Source organism: Rhinopithecus roxellana, chromosome 8, assembly GCF_007565055.1.
Source record: "Rhinopithecus roxellana isolate Shanxi Qingling chromosome 8, ASM756505v1, whole genome shotgun sequence".
Lineage (NCBI taxonomy): Eukaryota > Metazoa > Chordata > Mammalia > Primates > Cercopithecidae > Rhinopithecus > Rhinopithecus roxellana.
In genome coordinates this window covers 40,351,508-40,376,778 of record NC_044556.1, presented here as the reverse complement: position 1 = coordinate 40,376,778, position 25,271 = coordinate 40,351,508, and the positions used below count along the sequence as shown (strand labels likewise).

The 25,271-nt window shown below is 51.5% G+C and overlaps 2 protein-coding genes across 6 annotated transcripts in view; one reads left to right on the top strand and one right to left on the bottom strand.

The window, feature by feature from the left end:
- Positions 1-528: 528 nt before the first annotated feature.
- On the bottom strand, positions 529-24,365 carry HDGF (heparin binding growth factor). 4 transcript variants are annotated; one of them, XM_030935829.1, is made up of 7 exons: positions 24,240-24,365; positions 13,977-14,105; positions 3,716-3,792; positions 3,427-3,565; positions 2,582-2,767; positions 2,074-2,300; positions 529-1,878 (listed from the first exon to the last, which is right to left on the bottom strand). In XM_030935829.1, exons 2-7 carry the CDS (start codon positions 13,986-13,988, stop codon positions 1,872-1,874), a joined length of 648 nt encoding a protein of 215 aa, XP_030791689.1. In that variant the 5' UTR covers positions 13,989-14,105; positions 24,240-24,365; the 3' UTR covers positions 529-1,871. The 4 variants fall into 4 exon arrangements, with proteins under 4 accessions (XP_030791689.1, XP_030791690.1, XP_030791687.1 ...); XM_030935830.1 differs by lacking the exon at positions 24,240-24,365 and adding an exon at positions 16,809-17,040; XM_030935827.1 differs by lacking the exons at positions 13,977-14,105; positions 24,240-24,365 and adding an exon at positions 9,687-10,179.
- Positions 24,345-25,271, top strand: part of PRCC (proline rich mitotic checkpoint control factor) — a 36,371-nt gene continuing 35,444 nt past the window's right edge. For both annotated transcript variants that reach the window (XM_010381287.1, XM_030935826.1), the window contains exon 1: positions 24,345-25,139. In XM_010381287.1, coding sequence (XP_010379589.1) covers positions 24,672-25,139 — 468 coding nt within the window. In that variant the 5' untranslated portion in view covers positions 24,345-24,671. The remainder of the gene's footprint in view (positions 25,140-25,271) is intronic.

Below are 25,271 nucleotides of genomic sequence, written 5' to 3'. Positions count from 1 at the left end.
TCAGATCTGGAAGGAAACAGAAATGATCTAAGCCAGTCATTCCACCTAACTCGGGGAGTACTATCGGGATTTCACCCTACCAACCTCCTCCCCCTACCACCCCATCACCAGCTAAGGGTGGCAGGTGCCCCTAGCATTAGCAAGGAGAAACGGTTATCCTATTATTTGACTTGACCTTTGGGGTCAAAGTTGTTTATACAATCAGCCTCCAAACTCCCACTTCATCTTGGGCTGTGGCCGATACTGGTATCCTCCCACACCCCACTTCTTGTGCCAACCCTTTTAAAAAAAAAAAAAAACTCCCCCAGGTGCGTTAAACAGTGGCTGGGCAGGAAAGGCAGAATGAATGGTGTGGTTTATTCTAGGACTCTGCCCACAAGAAGTTTGGATTTCCAAATGCCTAAGAATGGAGGAGGCTGACACCCTCTACCTCAATCTGAGATGATCTGGAAACCATTTGCATTCCCTTACCCCACTTTCTGTCTTCAGTTAACCAATACGCCCCAAAGAATCAGTCAGAATCCAATATAGTAATCAACGGGTTTTATTTTCCTAGAACTCAAATCATCTACGGTTCTCAGAGCTAAACTTCCAAAGCTACAGTCAGCAATTTTTCATCAGAGCCCAAGGGAGAGGGGCCAGGGTAAAAGAGACGAGACTGTAGAGAGGCATAGAGAGACCAGTAGGAAGAGGGTGGGAGAGGGCACTTATTTCTCTCTGTCCTCTCAGTGGGTTACAAATCAGATCTGGTGACAACACTGAGGGGGCCAGGTCAGGGTATGTAGATGAGAAATGACACTGGAAGGAACACCAAAGCCCCAGCTACAAAAAGAAAGTCATCAAGCCCCAAGTAGAAGGGGAGCCTCCCAGCGCACCTCAGAAATGGGGGCAACAATGGGGAAGGAAGGAGCAGAATGGGGAGCACACAAAGGGTTAGGGGTCTTTAAAATTTTTTTTTGTAGTTTTCTTTTATTAAAAACATTTCCTAAAAAATGTGTCTTTTCTTTTATGTCTGGGTGAAATATATGACTATGAGCTGGCCTTGAGCACTGTGCGGAGGGGGAAAAGGACAGCTAGGGGTCTTCCCAAGCATCCCATTTCTGGCTTCAGAGATCTAAAGGGGGACAGATGCTCAATACTCACACCCAAATGGGTAAAGTCAACCCTTCAGGTCTCAGGTCCTTGGCCCAAACAACTAGGAAGCCCCAAAGTCTTTTGATGATTAAGTACAACTCCCAAAACTCTTGGGTCGGCAAAAGGGAAAATGGGTGTTGCTAATCATCAAGGATTTATGGAAAGGAGCCCCTCCCCTACAAGCTGTTCCACTTTCCCTGAATCTAGGCAGCTGGGATAATAGGTGTAGCAGGGGACAGGAGCTCAGGAGGAGGCTGCCCTCCTGTGCTGTCCCTATGCCCCATTTGAGGATTGCCCCTCCCAGGCCCCACAAGCCCACCCTGCTGTTTATGCTCCATCTTTTCCATTCCTACCTCTGATCCAAACCCAGAGTTCCAGAATGCCTAGGAGAGTGGGAGAAGGGTGTCAGGAGGTGGGAACAGTTGTCCCAGGCCCCAGCAGAAGCCTGGAAAATAGCTCCAAGCGGAAGGAACACAATGGCCTCATCTCATTCCAGGGAGAAGACATGGCTCTGACTCAGATCATAGGAGAATGGGGACCTAGAGGTGAGGGCCAGGTGGTCCGCCCCATCCAGGTCAATCTCCATGGGCTGGGCTTGGAGTGGGAAAAGTGAGTGGAAGAGGAGAGCAGGTTGGGGTGGGAAAGGGGTTCCCAGTTTGCAGGCCATGGCCAGTTTCCCCAGTAGCACCCAGACAGCAGCAGGAACAGGGTGGGGGCTCCTCTTGAAACATTGGTGGCTACAGGCTGTGAGGGAGGGTTGGAGGGGAGAAGGGTTAATGGTGTGGCCTTGGCCTGGCCTTGCCCCAGCCAGTGCCCATCTCCTAGGAGAGCCCACCCCACCTCCCCAGGGCTGGCCACTGCAGGCCCTCTTCATCCTCCTCTCCGAGAGTGACCGGCCCCCACTAGTCCAGCTGCCAAGGGGTCAGGGGGCTCACTCACCTCTCATGATCTCTGATGCCTGGGGCCTCAGCATCTTCCTTGGCAGCCTCTTCCTCTTCCTCCTCCTCTTCTTCTTCCTCTTGGGGAAGCCCCCGGCCAGAGCCGGGCTCAGAGGGGGTGCTATTCTTTTCCACCTCCATAGGAAGGGGCCTCTCGCCCTCTAAGGTGGCTGCCTCCTTCTCCTCTCCTTCAGGGTTTTCTGCCTCCTTGGGACGTTTAGGAGAGTCCTAGGCAGGATCGACAGAGGAAGCGGGCTGAGGCTGGAGAGGGAGGCCACCAGCCACCCACTCCTCTCCTCCAGGGCTCCTTCCCAGGCTGACACCCAGTCCTTCCCCAGCCTTACTAGCTGAAATGACTTCTGTGTCCCATCTCGTCAGCTGGGGACTCCCCAAGCTAGAGGCTGGATCTACCTCTCAGACTGGACACCCCTGAGGCAAAGCCCTGCTCTTGTGGGATACCCCATGGGGAATGCTGAGGGGGGCCCAGGCCCTAGGCAGGCAGCAGTTACCTCCAGCAAGTCCCCTGCTCTCCTCTTTAGCGCTCCCTTCTCGTTCTTCTCCTTGGCTGGCTCATCAATGACCAGCTTCCCTTCCTCGTCGCTGCTGCCCTCTGCATTCCCCTTCTTATCACCGTCACCCTCTGTGGCTTCGGGCTCGGGTTCAGGCTCTTCCACACAGCTCTTTTTCTGGGAGGACTGCAGCAGAGACAGCACAGGCTGAGTGGCACCAGTCGCTGCCATGCTGGGCCCCCTCCCCAGACCCTCCCTCGGCCACTCACTCCTTCCTTTTCCCGCCTCTCCCCCACCCCCACCCAGGTGCCCAGTCTCACGAGTGATTTGAGACCCACCTCTGTCGGATTAGCCCCGGGGTAAACCCACTGGCCGGGCAGGCAGGGCTCTGTGCAGGAGGGGGGAGGGCTGGAGCAGGAGGCAAAACCTCGGGTCAACTTCTCCCAAAGGGAGCTAGGACCCTTTCCCCGCCAACCCCCGCCCCCCACCCTCCCGCCTCGTCCTGCCCGGCTCACAAGCACCTCCTCCTGGAAGCCTTCGTGGAAAGAGTTAAGGCCGTGTCCTATACTCACACTGGGCCCAACAAAGGCCTGTCCCCACTTACCGCCTCCATCCTGTTCTTGCCCCCCAGACTGCTGCCTCACAGTTGTCCCTAACCACAACTACGCCACACAGCCCAACCCTATCCCCTCTTGCAGGAAGCCCCCTTCCCACCACCCCGATTAGCTCCTACCCTGAAAGCCCTGGAGTTTCTGAAGACTAAGCATCATCTGTGGGCCGGGGGCTGCCAGAGCCCATGGCCACATCTGCTTTCCAGGGGGTCTCTGGGGCAGGCGGTGGCTCACCTGATAGCCGGAAGCCTTGACGGTAGGGTTGTTCTCGATCTCCCACAGCCCCTCGCTGAACCCTTTCCTCTTGTTGGGCTTGCCAAACTTCTCCTTGGATTCCTCGTAAGGGAAGAGGTCTTTGGGGCCCAGGAATGCCCTGGTGAGAGATGGGAGACTGTGCTCTCAAGCCCCTCACTGCCCCTGAGCTGCACAGCCCGACATGAAAGGGGTACCAACACCACCTCTCCTTCCCCAAAGTAGTCCGCCCGGGGCTCTCCCGACCAATACCCCTTTGGCCTCCACTCACGTCTCGTGGGTCCCGAAAAAAAAGACTTGGTATTTGTTGGCTGTTGATTTCATGGCAGCCTCGGGCATCTCGTCAATCTGGGGTGAGATGAGGGGGTGAGGTCAGCTAGAGTCCTGAGGTTTTGAGTCTGAGGCAGGGGTGCTGACCTCCAAGGCACATTTATATCAAATCAGACTGAGAGGGACCCAGGATAGTCAGCCAGATGGCTTTTGGACCATTTCTAGCAGACACTTTATTCAAATGTCAGACATGAACACCCAACAGAAACCCAGGAATCCCTCCCTCTCCTTCGCCAGCCAGACAGCACCCATTTTGCCTCCCAACATGTCTCGCCACAAAGCCCCCTGACTTTGCCATCACCTTGGTCCAACTACTGTCATCTCTTGCCTGGACGAAAACCACTGCCTCTAACTCTTCTCACAGTCTCCATTTTCCACAATCTATTCTCCACAATGCAGCCAGAGTGGGCCTTTGGGAATGTTGGTCCAAGGATTTTGTCCCCTTGCTTCAAAACCCTTCAATACCTTTTAAGGACTCTAGGGCCCACTTGTTCACCCCTTCTGCACAATGGCAAGATCTGAATCCCAACTCTGCCCCCACCTGTATGACTTTGGGCAACTTACTGAACCTCTCTCTGCCTCAGTTTCCTCATCTGTAAAAGGGAGACAGTCATAGTACTAAAGCTATAGGGCTGTGAGGATGAAATGACCATAACTTGGCACATGGTACATCCTACACATCATCAGCCTTTCCCAGTACACTGTCCTTTCCGCTCTGACCATGGTTCTTGCAGCCTCTAATACTCACTCACTCCTGATCATCCTTCCAGCCTCAGCTCCGCCATTACTTCCTCCAGAAAGCTTCCCTATCACTCCTGGCCCGGCTGACTCGCTAGGTAAAACTCTTTCCTAAGACCTCCCCTTTACAGTGCTTTCCCAGTTCTAATTTTACACTGATTCGTATTATTACTTGACATTTATGTAAACTACCTGGACTAGACCAGCCCCAAGGTCAGAGACCAGCTCTGCTTTTATCTGCAGCACGGTGCTTAGCATACAGTAGGTATACAATTATTTACTGAATGAATTTATCAAACAGATAAAAGCAAGCTGCTCTCGCTGAAGTGGAGGGGTGAGGTTAAAGGGCTGGCTATCCAACACCCGCCGAAAGGCTTCTAGGGAAGGCACACAGTCAAACTCTCATTTTACAGATGAGGAAACTGAACCCAGAAAACAAGTGATTTGCCCAAAATAACATAGCAAGTTGTTGAGGACCAGGTCTTGGACTTAGATCACCTGACTAAATCCCGTGCCCCACGTGTGCCCGTGGTGAGGAGTGCTGTGGTGAAGGTGAGAGGTGCAGAAGTCTGAGGTCAGGGAATCCAGAGGCAGTGGCCTCACCAGCCTCTCCCAGATCAGGCCTGGAAGCCCAGGACAAGCTGAGCCAGGGGTGGGTGGGGGGAAGATGGGGCGGGTGAGGACTACAACTCCCAGCAGCACTTGCAGCAGCCCCAGCAGCCAGGCTTCCCGCGGGACAGAAGCCAGGTGGCCATGATGACTGGGGCCCCAGGCGCAAACAGGAGGGACAGAAAGGCCAAGGCAGTGATTAACACACAGAGACAGGGACAGAGGGCCCAACTGGGGGCCTGGGGAGACAGGGTGGATGGGAATGAGCTGAGACACACCCAGGAGAGGGGGTGGGGGCCTGGGCATGAATCTGAGGGGCATCTTGCCCCAGACTTGGAATCTTCAGACTTTTGGGCACCTCCCTGCTTGCCCCGTGGCCTCTGGGGACAGAGGTCCAGCCCTTCCCCCCAGGAAGGCCCAGCACAAAATGGGCCCTTCCCACAACCAGGAGACACCGGGTGTGAGAGCAGGGGGTGGAAAGGCACGCAGCTCCCCCCACAAACACGATCCCCATCGCCATGACAACCCAACCCCGCCCCTGGGGCCACTCAGCAACAAGGAATGTGACTGCCCCTCCCCCCCCGGGCCTTCTCTCCGGATTGGGGAGGAGGGGACACTAACACACACCCCACCCCCAAGCCTGCAGTCTGGCACCTGGGTCCCCGGCTGTGCTGGTAACCACAGCTAGGGCTGGATTACCGCTGCAGGGGGTGCGGAGAGGAGGCGGGCGTCCTTCTCAGGAAGCCAGACCTGGAGCAGGGGCAGAGGAGCCAGTCCTCAGCCAGGACACCTGGGTCCTGTTACCAGCTAGCTCCCACCCTCCTCTTAACAGGGGGAAGCAAAAAACAAAACGAGCGCCCCTAGGGCTTAGAGATCCCACGAGGCAGGCATAGGACAATAATAGCAAACGCCTTCCCTAGGCCTTTCTTCTGTGGATCTGTGTGCACCCAGAACCAGAGGTGGGGGTGGGGACTGAAGGGTCTAAGACTAGGAGTCCAGCAGGGGACTTAGAGCTCTGCATTTTCAGCACCCACACCTGAGCCAGGGCATTAAGATGCCCACAGTAAATGTGTGATGCAAGAGGAGAAACTGAGGCTTCGCCAGAGGGAGTGGGTGGGTGAAGGGTCAGAAATAAGGAGAAATGAAGTTCTTTGCAGACGCACAGACTGCAAAGCGGCTACCTGGCCATGGTCTCGTGCCATCCGAGCTTCCCATGGAAAGCAAACTCAGAGGCAGATAGCTGAATAGTGTGGCAGGGGACCCAGGAGGCCACCAGCTGCCTAGCCCCAGCAGTGGGGGAGAAACAAAAGAACCAAAGGGATTAAAAATAGCATGAGGCACACCAGATATGCCAGCCCTGCTGACTTCTAGCTACATAAAGGATGGGTCTAGAGGGAAGGGAGAGGAAGACGGGCCCGAACAGATAGGCACCTCCCGGCAAAGCATCATCCCACCTGGCTCCCTCACCTAGAGTGTAGGCACTTGTGAAGGAAGGGCCAGGGGAGGTGTGCTCTTTTCACTTAATGGAATTCCTAACCCTTCAACCAAAAGGGGGAAAATCCCTTCTACAGTGGCACCTCTATTCCTCGAGCTACAAAGGAAATGTCCTTTCTTACATTTGGAAGTGGAGGACAGTTCTTCCTAGATGTAGAGGATATGAGGTCTCGGGGGAGCCCTGTACCCCAATACAGACATCTGTCTTCCAGGCGGTGCCTTTATAGCCAGGCTGTGACTCAGAACAAGTGAGTCAAAGCTAACTGGGTCAGGGTGGCGCCAAATAGTGCTGGGGACCCCACTGTACCCCCTCCACTAGCCAGTAATAGGGGAACTTGGCTACCTCTTAACCATTCCAGATCCAGGCAAGTTGTTCCTTCTCAGGCCTTGCATTTGCCCGATTCCATCAGACAGGCTTGAACACATAAAATACCAGCCTCCCAAGCCACAGACCCTCTCTGAGGTCCAAAGAGGAATCTGAAGTTTTCAGGTAGAGTGGGGAAAGAGAACTGAACACCTCTCCCCCAGCCTCAAACTAAAAACAGACTCAACACTTAGGAAGGCAGCAGGGAAGGCTAAGCACACACTGGCTGCCAACCAGGGTTCTGACCACCACACCCAGGGCTGAGGCCCAACCTGACCCAGGAACCGGAAAATCTGGGGCAGGAGACAGTTGGGGCCAGGAAAATGTGGCAAGCCCAAGAGGCAGAAAAGAGAAGGTACAGGGGGAAGGGGCACAGGGAGGAAAGACGGGTGACCTGGCTGCCCAGGTTTTCTGGGACTGTGAAACAGGAAGCAGCCAAAGGAGAAAGGGACCGGGGGGAAAATCTCTGAAGTATTGGAGGTTGTTAAGTACTTGGAGATCCCCCAGGAAGTTAGGCAGGCGGAAGACGGAAAGGAGAAGGTTAAGATGGAGTCACACCATCCTTCCAGGCAGGTCCTGCCTATCATGTGGCCCCTCTGGCTGGGCTCTCTCTCAAGCACTGGGCCCTTCTAGTTTCACCCAGAATCACCCATCCTCCTCAGCAGAGGGGATTGAAGAAGGAAAATCCATGCACGGGCATTCTTTATGGCTGAAGATTCGGGCTTCCTATGAGATGGGGGAGTCAGTGAGGTTCCCTCTTCTCATCCATCTCAGGAAGGGCCCCTCAGGCTCTGCCTCTCTAGGGACTAAGACACGGTCCAAGGAATGGTGAGGAGACTTGAGGTCTGTTCTTTTGGAGTACAAGGGGACTGTGTCTGTGAGGTAACAGCCTTGGGTGTAGCCCTCCCTGCAAGTATCACAATCAAGAGCCGGAGACAGGCAAAGTGTGGGGTCCTATCGCTTTGAGATCCAGTCTGATCTCCCTACCCCAGTTCTAACTTTATCTAAAAGGTCCAGGCCTCAACAGAGGAAGAAACGCTGCCTCCCCCGTCCTTCCCTTCTGTCCTGGAGGCCCAAAGTGGAGAGGAAAAGGATGGGATCCCTAGTCCCAAGGACTGCCCTTACTCCAAAGGCCACCAGAAACTTGAGGTCTTCCTCACAGGGGCCAGTGTGGGTCCTTCTGTGTCCCTACCCCTTTTCTCTCTTACCGGATGCAGAAGGGGTTCCCTGCAACCTACATTCCAGCTAACACCCCCTCCCCAGGGCTTATCCAGCCTCTGGACTTTGTCCCACCCTCAGGAGGTAGGAACAGTAGAGACCTGGGTTCAGTTCTTGTCCTGCCCACCAGGGCCTTGGCATCTGGGCCAAGAAGCCAGTGGGGTCAAAGGGTGCAGGGTAAAGTACACGAGAGTTCGCACACGGAGAGTCCCACTTCTCTTTGTACTTCACTCCCATTAGCAGAAGCTGGTCCTCATTTGATCCATCTGAAAGTTTCAGGGAACCAGGAGCTGAAGGCACGTGGGATTAGGCACACTACTAAGGAGTGGGTACAGAGCGAGGAAGGGTCTCTGAGTTTTCTGAGTGGCCCCAAAGTTGGCCTGATACCCTGAATGAGCCTGGGCCAGACAGACACAGACTTACACTGAGAAGAGCACCCCACAAGCCATGTAGTCCTTCTGCCCTTGGATTTCACTCTACAGCAGTCCTGCTCTCTAGGATACTGAGTCATGCCCTCGCCCAAAACCAAAGGCCCCTCTACACCAACTTTAAGTGCCAAGTGCACTGCCCCCACCCTCACCCCCACTCCTTTCCTCCAGCAACTGGCAACCTCCCATCCTCCTTACTTAACCTGTCTCAGTCCTTAGGGGAAATATGATGAGCACACCAGGTTCGGCTGCAGGGCCCCACCCTCCCACCTGGCCAGGTGATGGGGTTGTGGGGGAGCTCATACTGGCGGGCTGAATCAACCACATGGCAGAGACTGCGCCGTTCTGGCGGAAGATCTTCACATCTGAGCCAGGGAAGGAACTTCGGCTCCCCCAACCCCTACTAAGAGGCAGTCTGTGCTGGATTTCCTAATACCACAAGGGAACCTGTCACCTCAATCCTAAATTTGAGTTAGCAACATATGGAGGAATATTTCTGTGGAGCTGAGGGCTGATGGGTTCTGACGGATAATTTCCAAGCCAGGTAGATCCCCTTACGCCGCCCCCAACGATCCTTCGACCTTCCCAACTTTAGACCTCTTACAGATGCCCCAAACCAAAGTTTCCTAGAAGCGAACTCCGCCTTCATCTAGCCCTCTCCGGGTTGGGATCCTTCTTAACCATTTATCCAAGAAGAGAAGAGTTTGAACTGGGGGCGACAATCAACGAACAAACTGGGGGTCTCTAAGGGGGTCTTAAGAGGGGTGGTGGCGGCGCCTGGGGTCGGGGGAAGGAATAACACGACTGGCCCAAAGCCAGACTTCGCGCTCGAAACCTCTGGGAGTATGGGGGCTGGGGGCGGAACTGAGCACGCGGAGCCGGGGGCCGGGAAGTGACCGGCGCCCTCGGATCCCCACGCCGTGCACACGCCACTACGCGCGGACACCGTGCCCGCCAGGTGTCTACCCCCACCCCCGCCCGCCTCCATCATTATATAACCGGCGGGTGGGCTTGGAAGCTACAGGGAAAGAGTCGGAGACCCACAACACCCCTGCCCCCACCTCTGCCCGCGCCGCGCGGAGCGCTCGTGCCCTTCCCGGTGTTATGCAACCCAAGCCCGCAGGGGGTTGGGGGCGGCGGGCCGCGCAGCTCACCCGGGCCGGCCAGTGTGGGTAGCCCTTCATCTTGGCGAACACCAGGTCCCCGCATTTGTACTCCTTCTGCCGGTTGGATCGCGACATGGCGGGGCTCCGGGCGCCCCGGGCTCCGCGCCGGGCCGGGAAGCGCGAGCCCAAGTTTGCGCGTGCGGCGGTGGCGGCGCCGCTCCGCTCCGGCCCTCGCGCGGCCCCCGCCTCGATGGTGGCCCCCGGCCCGAGCTCCGGCGCTGCCACGGCGACTCCGCCCGCGCGCCACACGGACAGGGCGGGCGTGGATCGGGTCAAAGCTCCGGCGCGGTGGGTGCGCGCTCGTGCAGTTGTTTGTGTTTGAAATTCAATTGCTCCCTCCTCTGCGCGAGGCCTCTTCCTCCACCCCCCGCCCGGTCCCCACTCCTCCTCCTCCTCCTCCCTCCTCCCGGGCCCACTCCTCCTCCTCCCCCCGCCCCCCCGCCTCGCGCTCCCTCCCGCGGCGGTTTGATGCGTGCAGCTTCTTGACGCCCAGGGCCTGCCACGGCCCAACGCCCAACCTGGAGCCGCCTGACGGCGCGTGGCGGCACAGGCATAAGGAGCTGATCGCCGAGCTCGCCGAGCAGGCTTTGTGTCCCCGCTGTCGGTGGGTGCCCGCCCGCCCGGGAGGAGCTGGCGCCCGGCTGGACGGAGCGGCCCCCGCCCTTCCCCTGACTCCGCGGAGTGCTCACCACTGCGGCCCCAGCGCAGTTAAGTGTGGACGTCTATACGCGGTTTCCGCCTGCCCTCTGCTCCATCTCAATCCACGAATATTTACTGGGCACCCTCGGTTCTTGGCAGTGTGCTAGGCGCCCAGGGCGAGAGGAGTGGGCACCGTGTCGCTCCGCGCACTGGGGTCTTCCCTGGACCCCGCGGTGCTTACCGTATGTGGGGTGGCCCTGGAAACGTCGGGGATTTGAGCCCTACGTCCGCCTTTGCTAAGGAGGAAAGGCTTGAATTTGGTAGCCAGGAGATGGCCAAGGAGTTGAGGCACAAATTGGCCACCTTCCGGGTGCATTCGATCTCGTTTCTCTACGCTACTGTCTTGCCCAGGAGACTTGGACTCAAGGGCCAGTTAACCCCGCAAAGATGAGCTCAGTTCTAGTGGGTTACAGTATAATGCCAATAAACCCAACCCTTTCAGTAAACTGTGAAGACTGAGGGGCCAGGTGCTACCTCTTTTAGGAGGTAGGGAGGGGGGTCTGGGAAGGCTTCACAAAGGTGGTGACTGAACTGGGCATTAAAGAATGAGTAGAATTCTGCCAAATTCTGAGAGACTACATTTTGGCCTAGGTTATATGCTAAGAAGTGACAGAACCAAAACTTTAACTTAGGTCTCTTCCATTACGCTAAATAAGACTTTATTGTAATTACGTCTTTGATTTGCTGTCACTATATTTGCCCACATTCCAGACACCTATGTTCCCTTAGAAATAAGATATTTGGATCTTATGTTACAGCATTTACATGTCCTTAAAATTTAGCAACAAAATATGCTAGGTTTGAATAGGTAAAATATGCATGTTTTTCTTACCACGTTTCCTGATCCTATTTCAAAGCATATGCAAAGTCTCCCTGCAAGGAAGTCCAGGATGTAGCCAAAAGTTCCAAATCCACATCCTACCCTACTGTTCATCAGTCCTGAGAACTTGGACAACCTCCTGGACTCTGAGCCTCAGTTTCCTCTGCTGTAAGATGGGATAACATGACTGCCCTGGTAACTAACATCAGAGGCATAGAATGGCTGCTTGTCATTAGGGGATGCCTGCAGTTGTTCCCAGAGTCCTGCATGACACTTGGCTGTCCTTATGTCCATGGCAATATGTTTCATAACTTTTGCCTTTATAACAGTGTGGCCTCTCAACCATAGTTCCCCTTGTGATAAGAGGCACACCAGGCTGCTGGCACAGGAGGGACATTCTGGAAGGTCCTATTGCAAGAAAACAGCCAAGCAGGCCCTCAGCCACAAGCTTGTCGATTTGTTTCCATAGCACATTCAAACTTGTTGCAACAGAGCAACTAGGTTCTAGTTGGTGTTTACTCTACAATGCATTCCATTTTGAAATGCAGTCAGTGTAATAGTCCAGATTCTATCAGGCTAATCTTTTTGTTAGCAGAGAATCTTGTCACAAGTTCTTGAAGATGTTTCCAGATTAAGTCCAGCATCAGGACAGGTTTCCTTTAACTGTCTAAGTGATTATTTTATTCTATCTATCTAGATATCTATCTATCTAGGACAGAATCTCGCTCTGTTGCCCAGGCTGGAGTGCAGTGGCGCAATCTTGGCTCACTGCAACCTCCGCCTCCCGGGTTCAAGCAATTCTCCTGCCTCAGCCTCCTGAGTAGCTGGGATTACAGGTGTGTGCCACCACGCCCAGCTAATTTTTGTATTTTTAGTAGAGACGGGGTTTCACCATGTTAGTCAGCCTGGTTTCGAACTCCTGACCTCGTGATCTGCCCACCTGGGCCTCCCAGAGTGCTGGGATTACAGGCGTGAGCCACCACGCCCGGCCTAGGTCATTATTATAAATGTGCACAATTTCAATTCAACAAACATGGTTTGTTTGTTTAATTGTTGTTGTTTTGTTTTGTTGAGACGGAGTCTCGCTCTGTTGCCCGAGCTGGAGTGCAATGGTGCAATCTTGGCTCACTGTAACCTCTGCCTCCCAGGTTCAAGCAATTTTCCTGCCTCAGCCTCCTGAGTAGCTGGGATTACAGGCATGTGTCACCACGCCAGGCTAATTTTTGTATTTTTAGTAGAGATGGGGTTTCACCATGTTAGTTAGGCTGTTCTCAAACTCCTGACCTTGTGATCTACCTGCCTTGGCCTCCCAAACTGCTAGGATTACAGGCGTGAGCAACTGTTGCGCCCGGCCAACAAACATGCTTTTAAACTATTTTCCAGTTTGGTACACTCAATTTAGTAAAAAGCAAGAGCCCTTCCCATTTCTCCATTTGTTGCATTATAATAGCCAGTTTGGAAGTGGAAATAGGCTTGTAAATTCTTATTGCAGCAAAATCTCTTGGGCCTCTCATTCAGTCCACCATGCAGATGCTGGTTGCAATAATACAACCAGGGTTCCCTTTGTTGCAGTAATCTCCCAGACCTTGGTTGCAATTTAATATCCAAGTTCTCCTTACAGTAACATCATCAACCAACTCGCAGCTGCCCCTAACAACTAAGCCAAGAGCTGCAGAGGGTCAGTTACACAGAAGGGCATAAGCCTGCTTCCCCGGGGATTCACATCTAACCTAGTGCTTTGCAGATGTTAACGTGCAATCAAATCACCTGGGAATCTCTTTTTAAAAGAGTAGATTCTATGCCGGGCACGGTGGCTCACGCCTGTAATCCCAACACTTTGGGAGGCCAAGGCAGGTGGATCACCTGAGGTCAGGAGTTCAAGATCAGCCTGGCCAACATGGTAAAACCCCGTCTCTACTAAAAATACAAAATAAAAATTAGCTGGGTGTGGTGGCAGGAGCCTGTAATCCCAGCTACTTGGGAGGCTGAGGCAGGAGAATCACTTGAACCCGGGAGGCAGAGGTTGCAGTGAGTTGAGATGGCACCATGGCACTCCAGCCTGGGCAACAAGAGTGAACCTCCATCTCAAAAACAAAACAAAAAGTAGATTCTAATTCAGGAGGTTCGGAGTGTGTGCATTTCTAATGTGCTCCAAGGTGCTGTTGCTGCTGCTTAGAACCATCATTTGAGTAGTAAGCGCCTAAACAACACAACTCACAAGCCCTCAACCCACCAGCCCAGGTTGGAACTAGTTTACAAATGTCTCAGTGAAATGATTCTGTTGATGTTGGTGCGCACTTCTACATTTATGTGGGGAAAGAGGTCAGGACAGAAGTTGAGGGACTTGGGGCCCCAAAGCAGATAAGGTTGTGGGGTGCAGATCTGGCTCTAGGATCCTGAAGCGAGTCTCTGGAGGAGGTCAGGCAAAATGGTGGCAAACTTATTTCTGTACAGATCAGGAAGTTGCTGACAGGAGCAGAGAGGTGGAGTTTACTGTAATGGGGGAAGGGGTGGTGTAGTGAAAAGAAGCTGGTTTGGCATGTCAAGGGACTTGGTTTGAATCCTGCTGGCCGTTTACTCACTTTAGGGCTTTGGGTAAATTACTTAACTAGAATTTCTAAACAAAATTTTCTTCCACTGTGAAAAATGAGAATATAAAACCTCACCTGCTCATTCATAGGTTCAAAGGAAATGTCCACTTCCTTCCCTTTAACTCCCAACGGAGTCGAGGGGTTTGGCCCTCAACACTGTATGACCTGCTCACATCACCAACTTCTTGGCCCAAGTTACACCCTCTGTAAAATGAAGAAGAGAAGAATGGTTAGATTAGACCAGTGGCTTTGAAAACTGTGCCTCCATTGCCTACTGCCACCCACGCCACCCAAAATAACAGAGCAGCCCTGCCTTTGTGCATTCTATGTGGAGTCAGAGTGGTTGAGAGTATGGGCTGTAGAGGTAACAGCCTGAGTACTGCCACCACCACAGACACTTTGTGTGTAACTTTAGGAAAGACACTTAACGACCCTGAGCCTCAGTTTCATTTCCAGAAAACGGGTTGTAATTAGGATTGAATGAATGAATACACTGAAGTTCTTTAGGCCCGGGCGAGGTGGCTCACGCTTATAATCCCAGCACTTTGAGAGGCCAAGGTGGGTGGATCACTTGAGGTCAGGAGTTTGAGACCAGCCTGGCCAACATGGGGAAACCCCATCTCTACTAAAAAATACAAAAATTAGCTAGGTGTGGTGGCAGGCCACCTGTAATCCCAGCTACTCAGAAGGCTGAGGGGAGAATCGCTTGAACCTAGGAGGTGGAGATTGCAGTGAGCTGAGATCATGCCACTGCACTCCAGCGTGGATGACAGAGTGAGACTAGGTCTCAATACATAAATAAATAAATAAATAAATAAATGAAGTTATTTGCATAGAGCCTGGGACATAATGAGTGCTTAATAAAATTGGTTATCACTGTATTTATTGTTATATTAGATTTTGTGTAATATTTGGTTTGAAAAAAATGGATTCCTTCGCAGTAAGCTTCTGAGGTACTGGCATTATGCCCTGACAAAGCTGGCAGTACCACAGTGGGTGAGGGTGTTTAGGATGGAGTTGGGAGTCAGCTTACTTGGGTTTGAATCCCAGCTATACCACTTGCCAGCTGTGTGACCTGCAGCAAGTTACTCAACCGTTCTGTTTCTCAGTTTTCTCTTCTGTAAAGAGGGATGCTGCTAAACCAGTTAATATATATGATATATGTAAAATGCCTGGAGCAGTGCCTGGCCCATGGCAGATACTATTAGTTACCATGTGTTAGCTATTAGCTGTTAGTATTATAGTATTAGCTATTTTTCTTTAAAATGCCTATGTTTTCTAACTCCTCTGTATATAGATACAACATAATTAAAAAGTTTTTTTTTTTAAAGATGGTCCTTTTTTTTTTTTTTTTTTTTTTTGCCTGTTGCCCAGGCTAGAGTGCAGTGGTGCAATCTCATCTCACTGCAATCTCCATCTCCCGTGTTTAAGCAATTCTCCCGCCTCAGCCTCCTGAGTAGCTGGGATTACAGTTGTGCTGGGATTACAGTTACATGCCCAGCTAATTTCTGTATTTTTAGTAGAGACAGAGTTTTGCCATGTTGGCCAGGCTGGTCTTGAACTCTTGATCTCAGGTGATCCACCTCCCTCAGCCTCCCAAAGTGCTGGGATTACAGGCGTGAGCCACTGCGCCTGGCCGGATTCTGTTTTTTAGAAAAGGGAAAATTGGAAGAGTTATTCTCTAAGTCTCTACTGGCCAACACGTGTGGCCATTTACATTTAAATTAAAGGCCAGGCCACTTTGGGAAGCCAAGGCGGGTGGATCACTTGAGGCCAGGAGTTCAAGACCAGCCTGGCCAACATGGTGAAACCCCATGTCTACTAAAAATACGAAAATTAGCTGGGTGTGGTTGAGCACAACTATAGTCCCAGCTACTTGGGAGGCTGAGGCATGAGAATCACTTGAGCCCGACAGGCAGAGGTTGCAACGAGCCAAGATCGTGACACTGCACTCCAGCCTGGGGGCAAGACTCTGTCTCAAAAAAGAAAAAAAAAAAAAAGTTAAATTTAATTTGACTAAAATTAAGCCCAGTTAAATATTCAGTTCCTTAGTTGTACTGGCCACATTGCAAGTGTTCAGTGGCCTCATATGACTAGTATAGCGTATATACAGAACATTTCCATCACTGCAGTTCTATTGGACACATTTGTTCCAGGGCAGTGGCTGTCGACTAGAGCTGCACATTGGAGTCACTTGAAGAATGAAAAGATATGGCCGGGCGCAGTGGCTCACGCCTGTAATCCCAGCACTTTGGGAGGCCGAGGCGGGGGATCACCTGAGGTCAGGAGTTCGAGACCAGCCTGACCAACATGGTGAAACCCTATCTCTACTAAAAATACAAAAATTAGCTGAGTGTGGTGGTGTGCATCTGTAGTCCTAGCTAGTCAGAAGGCTGAGGCAGGAGAATCACTTGAATCCAGGAAGCAGAGGTTGCAGTGAGCCGAGATCGTGCCACTGCACTCCAGCTTGGGCGACAGAATGAGAGTTCGTCTCAAAACAAAACAAAAAAAAAACCCAGAGAAATAAATAAATAAAAATAAATAAGGTTAAATAATTAGCTGGGTGTGGTGGTGGGTGCCTGTAATCCCAGCTACTCAGGAGGCTGAGGCAGGAGAATCACTTGAACCCAGGAAGCAGAGGTTGCAGTGAGCCGAGCGAGATCGCGCCACTGCACTCCAGCCTGGGCGACAGAGTGAGACTCTATCTCAAAAAAAAAAAAAAAAGTGCCTGAGTCAGACACCCCAGAGTTAGATTTAATTGCCATAAAAGGATTTGGCCAGGAGAAAGACATGAGTAGAGGTGAATTTCTAGTAGTTTTATCTGGCAGCAGTACAGAGGTGGAAGGGCCTGAAGTTGCTAAGCCAAGAGAGGGAGGACAGCAGCAGTCCTGGCTGAGTGACATGTACCTGCATGGGGAAGGGACTGTGGAGGCTCCTGGGGAGTTGTATTGCTGGGTTCTTTTTTCAGCTCTTTTCAAGAATTGTGGTGACAATGAATGGCTCCTTGGCCCTCAAAGGAGAGATCTTCACCCTTAGTAGGGCAGGAAGTGGTCAAAGCACCTGAAGATCTTCATGAGTTCCAGGCCACCATCTTTAAAATCTGGTTTAATGTTTTGTGTAGGTAATACATGCCAATGATGCAAACTTTAGGAGGTAAAGGGAGTGATTTACTGAAAAGTCATCTCCATGTTATCCCTCTCCCTTACAACCCAGTTTTCTCCTTAGAGGCAGAAATATTACTAATTTTGTGTATATTCTTCCAGTAATATTATTTCTAATTTTCAAGCAAATGCAGAGTATCTATTTCCTTTACACAAATTGTGACACACCATATACACTTTGCTCTTTTTTACTCAGCAATATATTTTGAGACTCCATATTAGTACATAAAGATCCACCCCATACTCCATTCTTTTTTTGTTTTATTTTTTGACAAGGAGTCTTGCTCTGTCACCCAGGCTGGAGTGCAGTGGCACGGTCTCCGCTCACTGCAGCCTCCACCTCCCAGGTTCAAGTGATTCTCCTGTCTCAGCCTCCCGAGTAGCTGGGATTACAGGTGCCTGCCACCATGCCCGGCTAATTTTTGTATTTTTAGTAGAAACGGGGTTTCACCATGTTGGTCAGGCTGGTCTGAAACTCCTGACCTTGTGATCTGCCCACCTCAGTGTCCCAAAGTGCTGGGATTACAGGTGTGAGCCACCACACCCCACTGTGCCCTGCCACCCCATTCATTTTAATGGTAATAGTTTATAATCTTTCTGTATCATAAATTGTTATTTTACTTGCATCCCAGGACTGGAACTATTACACATTATTTAACTAGTCCCCTCTTGATGGGCATTTAGGTTGTTTCTTTTGATAACACAGACAATGCAGTAGTAAATAATACTGCATACATTTCATCTTATTCAGGAATGAGGATCTCTCACCATTTTTCTTTCCACTTTGCAAAGTGAAAAAGATATAAGGCCATTCATAGCAATATTGTTTGCAGGAGTTTGCTGACAAGCAGTTCTGGAAGTAACTTTGCTGCCTATAGACAGGGGTGCCATATGTTAGATGAGAAGCCCACCATTCTGTACAGCCACAGCCCCCAGGTATGTCTGCATTCCTGTGGTCCCTGGAGATTAAAGTAATGTGATGTGCAGCCAGAGTCAGGCCAACAGATTTGCCATGGCTCTGAGCATGCCTGGTCATACTCTTCAGCCCTTTCCCACAAGGGTGTTTCTGGTGAGACACTGGGGACAGAGGCCTGGGGAGGAGAGGACTCAGGAAGGCATGTGAGTGAGGAGGGGCCAAGTCCTCTTTTCTGGACTAATAAGATTGAGCCCTCTCTCTCAGGGTAGAGGTAGCCTCCCCACATGCTGGGCAGTAGCTCTGGCCAGGCTGGTGGAGGCTGATTGTGGTTCTGTAGAGGACAGATGGCAGGGTGGGGGCTGAAAGGCCATTTCTGCCACCACATTGCCTATGGGCTCAGGGCTTCACTCATTCACCCGGTCATTCATTTATTCACTCTCACATATATTCCTTGGGCATTGTTAGGTGTGTGCCAGGCCCTGGATGAGTGTTGGGGGATGGGAGTAGTTCTAAAGATGACAATGACAGGTGGCTGGCCAGGACGAGAAAGAGGCTCATCCATGAATCCTTTGCTCTTCAGCCCTGGGGCCTGTCAGTCACCCTGACACACCCTGATCCTGGTCTGACTTCATCGTTCCTGTTTGTGAGCTTTTATTTTTCTCCAAATTTTATCCTTCCCTGATCTCTCCTTGCTTTTTTCCCCCCAGCTTTTTTTTTTTTTCCCACGGTATCTTTAAAATTCAAAGTATACATGGAAACCAAAATAAGATTATATCAAGAGGCCAGGCGCAGTGGCGCACGCCTATAATCCCAGCACTTTGAGTGGCTGAGGCAGGCAGATCCTTGAGCTCAGGAGTTCAAGACCTGGGCTACATGGCAAAAATGTTTCTACAAAAAAATACAGGCAGGGCGCAGTGGCTCACACCTGTAATCCCAGCACACTGAGAAGCGGAGGTAGGGGGATCATCTGAGGTCGGGTTTGAGACCAGCCTGGCCAACATGGTGAAACCCTGTCTCTACTAAAAATACAAAAATTAACCGGGCATGGTGGAACATGCCTGTAATCCCAGCTACTCGAGAGGCTGAGGCAGGAGAATCACTTGAACCCAGGAGGCGGAGGTTGCAGTGAGCTGAGATTGTGCCACTGTACTCCAGACTGGGCAACAGAGTGAGACTCTGTCTCCAAAAAATAAAAAATAATAAAAAGCCCAGACGTGGTGGCTCACACCTGTAATCCCAGCACTTTCGGAGGCCGAGGTGGGCGGATCTCGAGGTCAAGAGATCGAGACCATCCTGGCCAACATGGTGAAACCCCGGCTCTACTAAAAATACAAAAATTAGCTGGGTGTGGTGGCACGTGCCTATAGTCCCAGCTACTCGGGAGGCTGAGGCAGGAGAATTGCTTGAACCCAGGAGGCGGAGGTTGCAGTGAGACAAAATCGTGCCACTGCACTCCAGCCTGGCGACAGAGTCTCTGTCTCAAAAAAAAAAAATTATTAAAAAAAATAAAAAATACAAAAATTAGCCGGGCTTGGTGGCAATGGGTCTGTAAGGTCCCAGCTACTCCTGAGGCTGAGGTGGGAGGATTGCTTGAGCTGGGGAGGTCAAGGCTGCAGTGAGCCCAGATAGCGCCACTGCACTCCCATCTGGATGTCACAGTGAGCTCCTGAAGGAAAAAAAAAAAAAAAAAATATATATATATATATATATATATATCTCAAGACACTAAAAAACTCTTACAAATCAATAAAGAAAAGGACAAACAATAGGAAAACAAATAATTACATGAACAACAGTTTCATATAAGGAAAAAGAAAACAGGCCGAGCATGGTGGCTCATGCCTGTAATCCTGTAATCCCAGCATTTTGGGAGGCTGAGGCAGGAGGATTGCTTGACCTCAGGAGCTCAAGATGAGCCCCGTCAAGAGGCCGGTAGCCTCTTTAGTGAGACCTTGTCTCTACTAAAAATAAAAAAATTTAGCTGGGCAGAGTAGCCTGTTTGTTTTATCTCTATTATTTTTATTAGAGGCTTTCCTCAATATATAACCCTTGATTCCTGCTCATGAATAACAGCAGTGGGCTAGAAAAGCCACTTTGTACCTCTGAGTACCTGGCTGGGGCTTGTCATACTAAAAACTTTACATCATGGCCAGGTGCGGTGGCTCATGCCTGTAATCCCAGCACTTTGGGAGGCTGAGGTGGTCGGATCACCTGAGGTCGGGAGTTCGAGACCAGCCTGACCAACATGGAGAAACTCCGTCTCTACTAAAAATACAAAAAATTGGCCGGGCGCCGTGGCTCATGTCTGTAATCCTGGCATTTTGGGAGGCCAAGGTGGGTGGATCACGAGGTCAGGAAATTGAGACCATCCTGGCTAACATGGTGAAACCCCATCTCTACTAAAAATACAAAAAATTAGCCAGGCGTGGTGGCGGGTGCCTGTAGTCCCAGCTACTCAGGAGGCTGAGTCAGGAAAATGGTGAACCTGGGAGGCGGAGCTTGCAGTGAGCTGAGATCGCGCCACTGCACTCCAGCCTGGGCGACAGAGCAAGACTGCCTCAAAAAAAAAGAAAAACCAAAAATTAGCCGGACGTGGTGGCACATACCTGTAATCCCAGCTACTAGGGAGGCTGAGGCAGGAGAATCATTTGAACCTAGGAGGCAGAGGTTGTGGTGAGCCAAGGTTGTGCCATTGTACTCCAGCCTGGGCAACGAGCGAAACTCTGTCTCAAAAAAAATAAAAGAAAAACCTTTCTATCAGGGTGATCTGGTTGGGAGTTTTTAGGGGGACTCCCTGGTATCAGACTCTAAACATTGATTCTCAGCATTTCCCAAGGCCACCTTGGTTCTCAGCTCTCTTGGATGTGCCCAATTACCTCTGGTGCATCTCTTTTCCACCTTCCAAAATGTTACTGTGTTTTCTTCTCTTCTGAACTCTCCATCTTTGTGGGTTTAAGTTTTTCAAAATGATCTTTAATGCCTTTTCAAAAAAATCTTTACTGATGTTTCAGTAGGGTTTTAGGAGGGAAACATATATGTTTGTTCATTTCATTCTCTTTTACTGGAAAACTTTTATTATGATTACTTTTGAAAGGGTCATAGACGTACCAGTTACAAATTTCTATTCTTTTTTTTTTTTCTTTTTGAGACAGAGGCTTGCTCCGTTGTCCAGGCTGGAGTGCAGTGGCGTGATCTTGGCTGACTGCAGCCTCCGCCTCCCAGGTTCAAGCAATTCTCCTGCCTTAGCCTCCCAAGCAGCTGGGACTACAGGCGCATGCCGCCACGCCCAGCTAACTTTTTTGTATTTTTAGTAGAGACGGGGTTTCACTGTGTTGCCCAGGCTGGTCTCGAACTCCTGAGCTCAGGCAATCTGCCCGCCTCGGCCTCCCAAAGTGTTAGGGTTACAGGCATGAGCTACCACGCCCGGCCTAAATTTCTATCCTTTAAAATTTTTATTGAGACAGGGTCATGCTCTGTCACCCAGGCTGGAGTGCAGTGGTGCGATCTCAGCTCACTGCAAACTGCAGTCTCAACCTCCCAGGCTCAAGCGATCCTCCTGTTTCAGCCCTCCCCAACGAGGTGAGAGTACAGGTGCGTACCACCAAGCCCATGCCCGGCTTTTTTTTTCCTGGTCTTTTTTTTTTTTTTTTTTTTTTTTGTAGAGACAAGGTTTTACCACACCTGGTCTCTAACTCTTAAGACTCAAAGGATTCTCCCACCTTGGCCTCCTAAAGAGCTTGAAGCTGGGCGGCGGAGGTTGCGGTGAGCCAAGATTGCGCCACTGCACTCCAGCATGGGCGACAGTACAAGACTCTATCTCCAAAAAAAAAAAAAAAAGAAAACATTTGAGACAGATCCCTGTCCCTTAGGGGCTTCTCTGCAAGGTGGCAAGATGTGTTGACAAACAACAAGGACAATCATTTCTCTTAGCTCTAAATCATTTCACTGTGTGTTAATATCAGGCATTTCTCACAGAAGTAGGACAGGGCTCCGTAATACTTCATTCTTTTTTTTTTTTTTTTTGAGACTGAATTTCGCTCTTGTTGCCCAGGCTGGAGTGCAATGGTGTGATCTCGGCTCACCACAACCTCCACCTCCCAAAGTGATTCTCCTGCCTCAGCCTCCTGAGTAGCTGGGATTACAGGCGCCCACCACTGCACCCGGTTAATTTTTGTATTTTTAGTAGAGACGGGGCTTCTCCATATTGGTCACTTTGGTCTCGAACTCCCAACCTCAGGAGATCTGCCTGCCTCGGCCTCCCAAAGTGCTGGGATACAGGCATGGGCTGATGAGCTGCCACGCCCGACCTACTTTATCCATTTCTCTCTCTCTCTCTCTCTCTTTTTTTTTTTTTTGAGACGGAATGGAGTCTTGCACTGTTGGCTGGGCTGGAGTGCAGTGGTGCCATCTTGGCTTACTGCAGCCTCCGCCTCCCGGGTTCAAGCAATTCTCCTGCCTCAGCTTCCCGAGTAGCTGGGCTTATAGGCGCCTGCCACCGAACCCGGCTAATTTTTGTATTTTTAGTAGAGACGGGGTTTCACCATCTTGGCCAGGCTGGTCTCGAACTCCTGACCTTGTGATCTACCCGCCTTGGTCTCTCAAAGTGCTGGGATTACAAGCGTGAGCCACCACACCCGGCCTACTTTATCCAGTTTTCAAAGGAGGAAAGTGAGACTCAGAGAAGTGATGGCACAAAGTCACCAGAGTACATTGGGGAACCTAGATTTGAAAGCAGGTTTTAGAAATCAGCATTGTGCAAGGCATACTAGCTGTGAGGTAAGACTTGATGGTCTAGTTTCTCAATGTGGTCCTCAGTGCCTGGTTTGCAACCAACTGAGGAGTTTCTTACAGATCCAGGCTTCCAGGCCCCACCCACATCTACTGAATAGGAATCTCTTAGGCTAGATTTCAGGAATTTATATTTTTCAGAAGCTTTCCTAGTGATGCTTATGCACATCAAAGTTTGAGCACAGGTGCACACACACGCAAAAATGCTCTGGCATCCAGAGCAGGGAGGAGATAGCTCTAAGGAGCCTTCATGGAGAAGGCAGCATGGAGTTTGTCTCTGAAGGCTGGAAAGACTGGGGAGGAGGGGCCCCATATCAGGCTCGTCTGATAAGAGGATTCAAGCTTGGGCCTTTCACTATCTCTCTGCATTGTGGTCATCATTGTCCTTCCTCATCAACCTTTCCAATTTTCTCTTCAGCCTCCTCCCAAAACTTCAACAGCCTTTTCTCTGACTTTGCTCAATATAATTTTCTGCAATCTGGGAACAGGGAGATGGTGCCCACACAGAGATGGATTAGCATGTAAAGGACACACACATATAGGGCAGACAAGTAGAGGGCACTCAGTCACAGGCAGACAGGAAGGGGCAGAGATGGGTAAACAAGAAAAGGATACAAAATGACAAGCGGACAGGGAAGGACAGGCGGACAGGGAAGGACAGGCGCACAGCAGATCGTTACAAGCAGACATAAATGGGCTGGAAAAGGACACCTATAAACATGGATGGAAAGGAAGAGCACTTACAGAGACAGAATTAACAAGGTCACACCCAAAGCCATAAGAGACAAAACTCACAGACGTAAAGGAATGCAAAGGACCCCTGCAAATGGATAGGTGGGAGGCACACCCGGGTAGGACGGACTCAAGTGATTCCTCAGAACGGTAGCCCTTTACCCCACTGAGCTGAGAAGGGATTAACCTCAAGTACCTGGCCGGGGCTGCCAGGGCCTTGCCCATCTTTGTCTCACTGGTTGTTGCAGAGGGAGGCCAGGCCCCAGGCTCCAGGGTAAGGTGTGCTCCTGGATGTGCACCCCAATCCTGGTGAGGGAGATCACCTCCTCCTCCTTACATCACATTTATTTCAAATCTTAGATACTTATTATTGGGCCTGCAGCCTCGCTTCTTTCTGGCTTGCAGCCCAATTTCGTACGGGTCCCTTGGGCCCTTGCTCTTTTTGGGATGTTTTATTCTAATTCCCAGCCCCAGCCGGGAAGCTTCACCAGTTCATTTACAGATCACTTTCCCTTTAAGCAATTTTCCCCAATCCGCCAGCTTCCCAGACTCCCTTTCGTTCCCGACATCACGTGCAGTCTCTAAGAGCACCACATCTCCCAGAAATCTTAGTGGCCAAGGGGCTACCCTAGGGAACTTCAAGTACCGAAATGCTCTCTTATCCGTCTCGGTGACTGCCGTAGTGACCGGTGGGGCTTGTAGTCACCTCGGAATTGTTAGGCGACGAAAAAAACTACTCACCCCAAGTGTCCCTGCGTCAGAGGCGGGTTTCTCTTCTGTCTGTCTCTGCTCTCGCCTAAATCCTTCCTCGGACTCCAACTCCCGCCGTGTCTTGCGCTGAGATCCCTGCGGCAGATAATCGGGCTGTGTCCAAAGTGTTCTCTGGGAGTTGTAGTTCCTCTATTGGTGGGGCAAGGAGGAGGCGGAGTGACCCGGCGGCCATTAGCTGTGTGTAGTTGCCCGAGACTAGGAGCTTAAGTGAAGAGGGACGCCTTGTCGGTGGAAATCAGCCGTAGCCATGAGCTTCTGCCGCGGCTAGCCCTAGAGTACGGAGCAGGTGGACTTTTCGATTCCCCGCCCCGCCGGGTGGCGGGGCCTACTAGGCCTCCGGGCATCCCCGGTCTCAAGTAGGCCTCATCTGCCGGCAAGGGCGCCCCAAACGCGGGAGGCACCATGTCGCTGGTTGCTTACGCCAGCAGCGATGAGAGCGAGCCGGATGAGGCTGAGCCCGAGCCGGAGGAAGAGGAGGCGGTGGCCCCTACGTCTGGGCCCGCTTTAGGGGGCTTGTTCGCTTCTCTCCCTGCGCCCAAGGGCCCGGCCTTGCTGCCTCCGCCCCCTCAGATGCTGGCCCCAGCCTTTCCCCCGCCGCTGTTGCTTCCCCCACCCACCGCAGACCCCAGGCTTCAGCCTCCTCCCCCCTTGCCCTTCGGCCTGGGAGGCTTCCCCCCACCTCCAGGCGTGAGCCCGGCTGAAGCGGCGGGAGTTGGGGAGGGACTGGGACTGGGGTTGCCCTCGCCCCGAGGCCCTGGCCTCAGTCTGCCCCCTCCAATTGGCGGTGCCGGTCCCCCGCTGGGGCTTCCCAAGCCAAAGAAGAGGAAAGAGCCCGTGAAGATCGCGGCGCCGGAGTTGCATAAGGGAGATGTGAGTATCCGGGGAAGGCACCCCCAAACTGTCCATCGGGTTTGAGTCGGCGGTAGGAGGGACATGTGGAGATTTCGGAACTCCTTCCCACAAACGCATCCGTGGATTCAAGGCCACTGGAATCCTCTTATA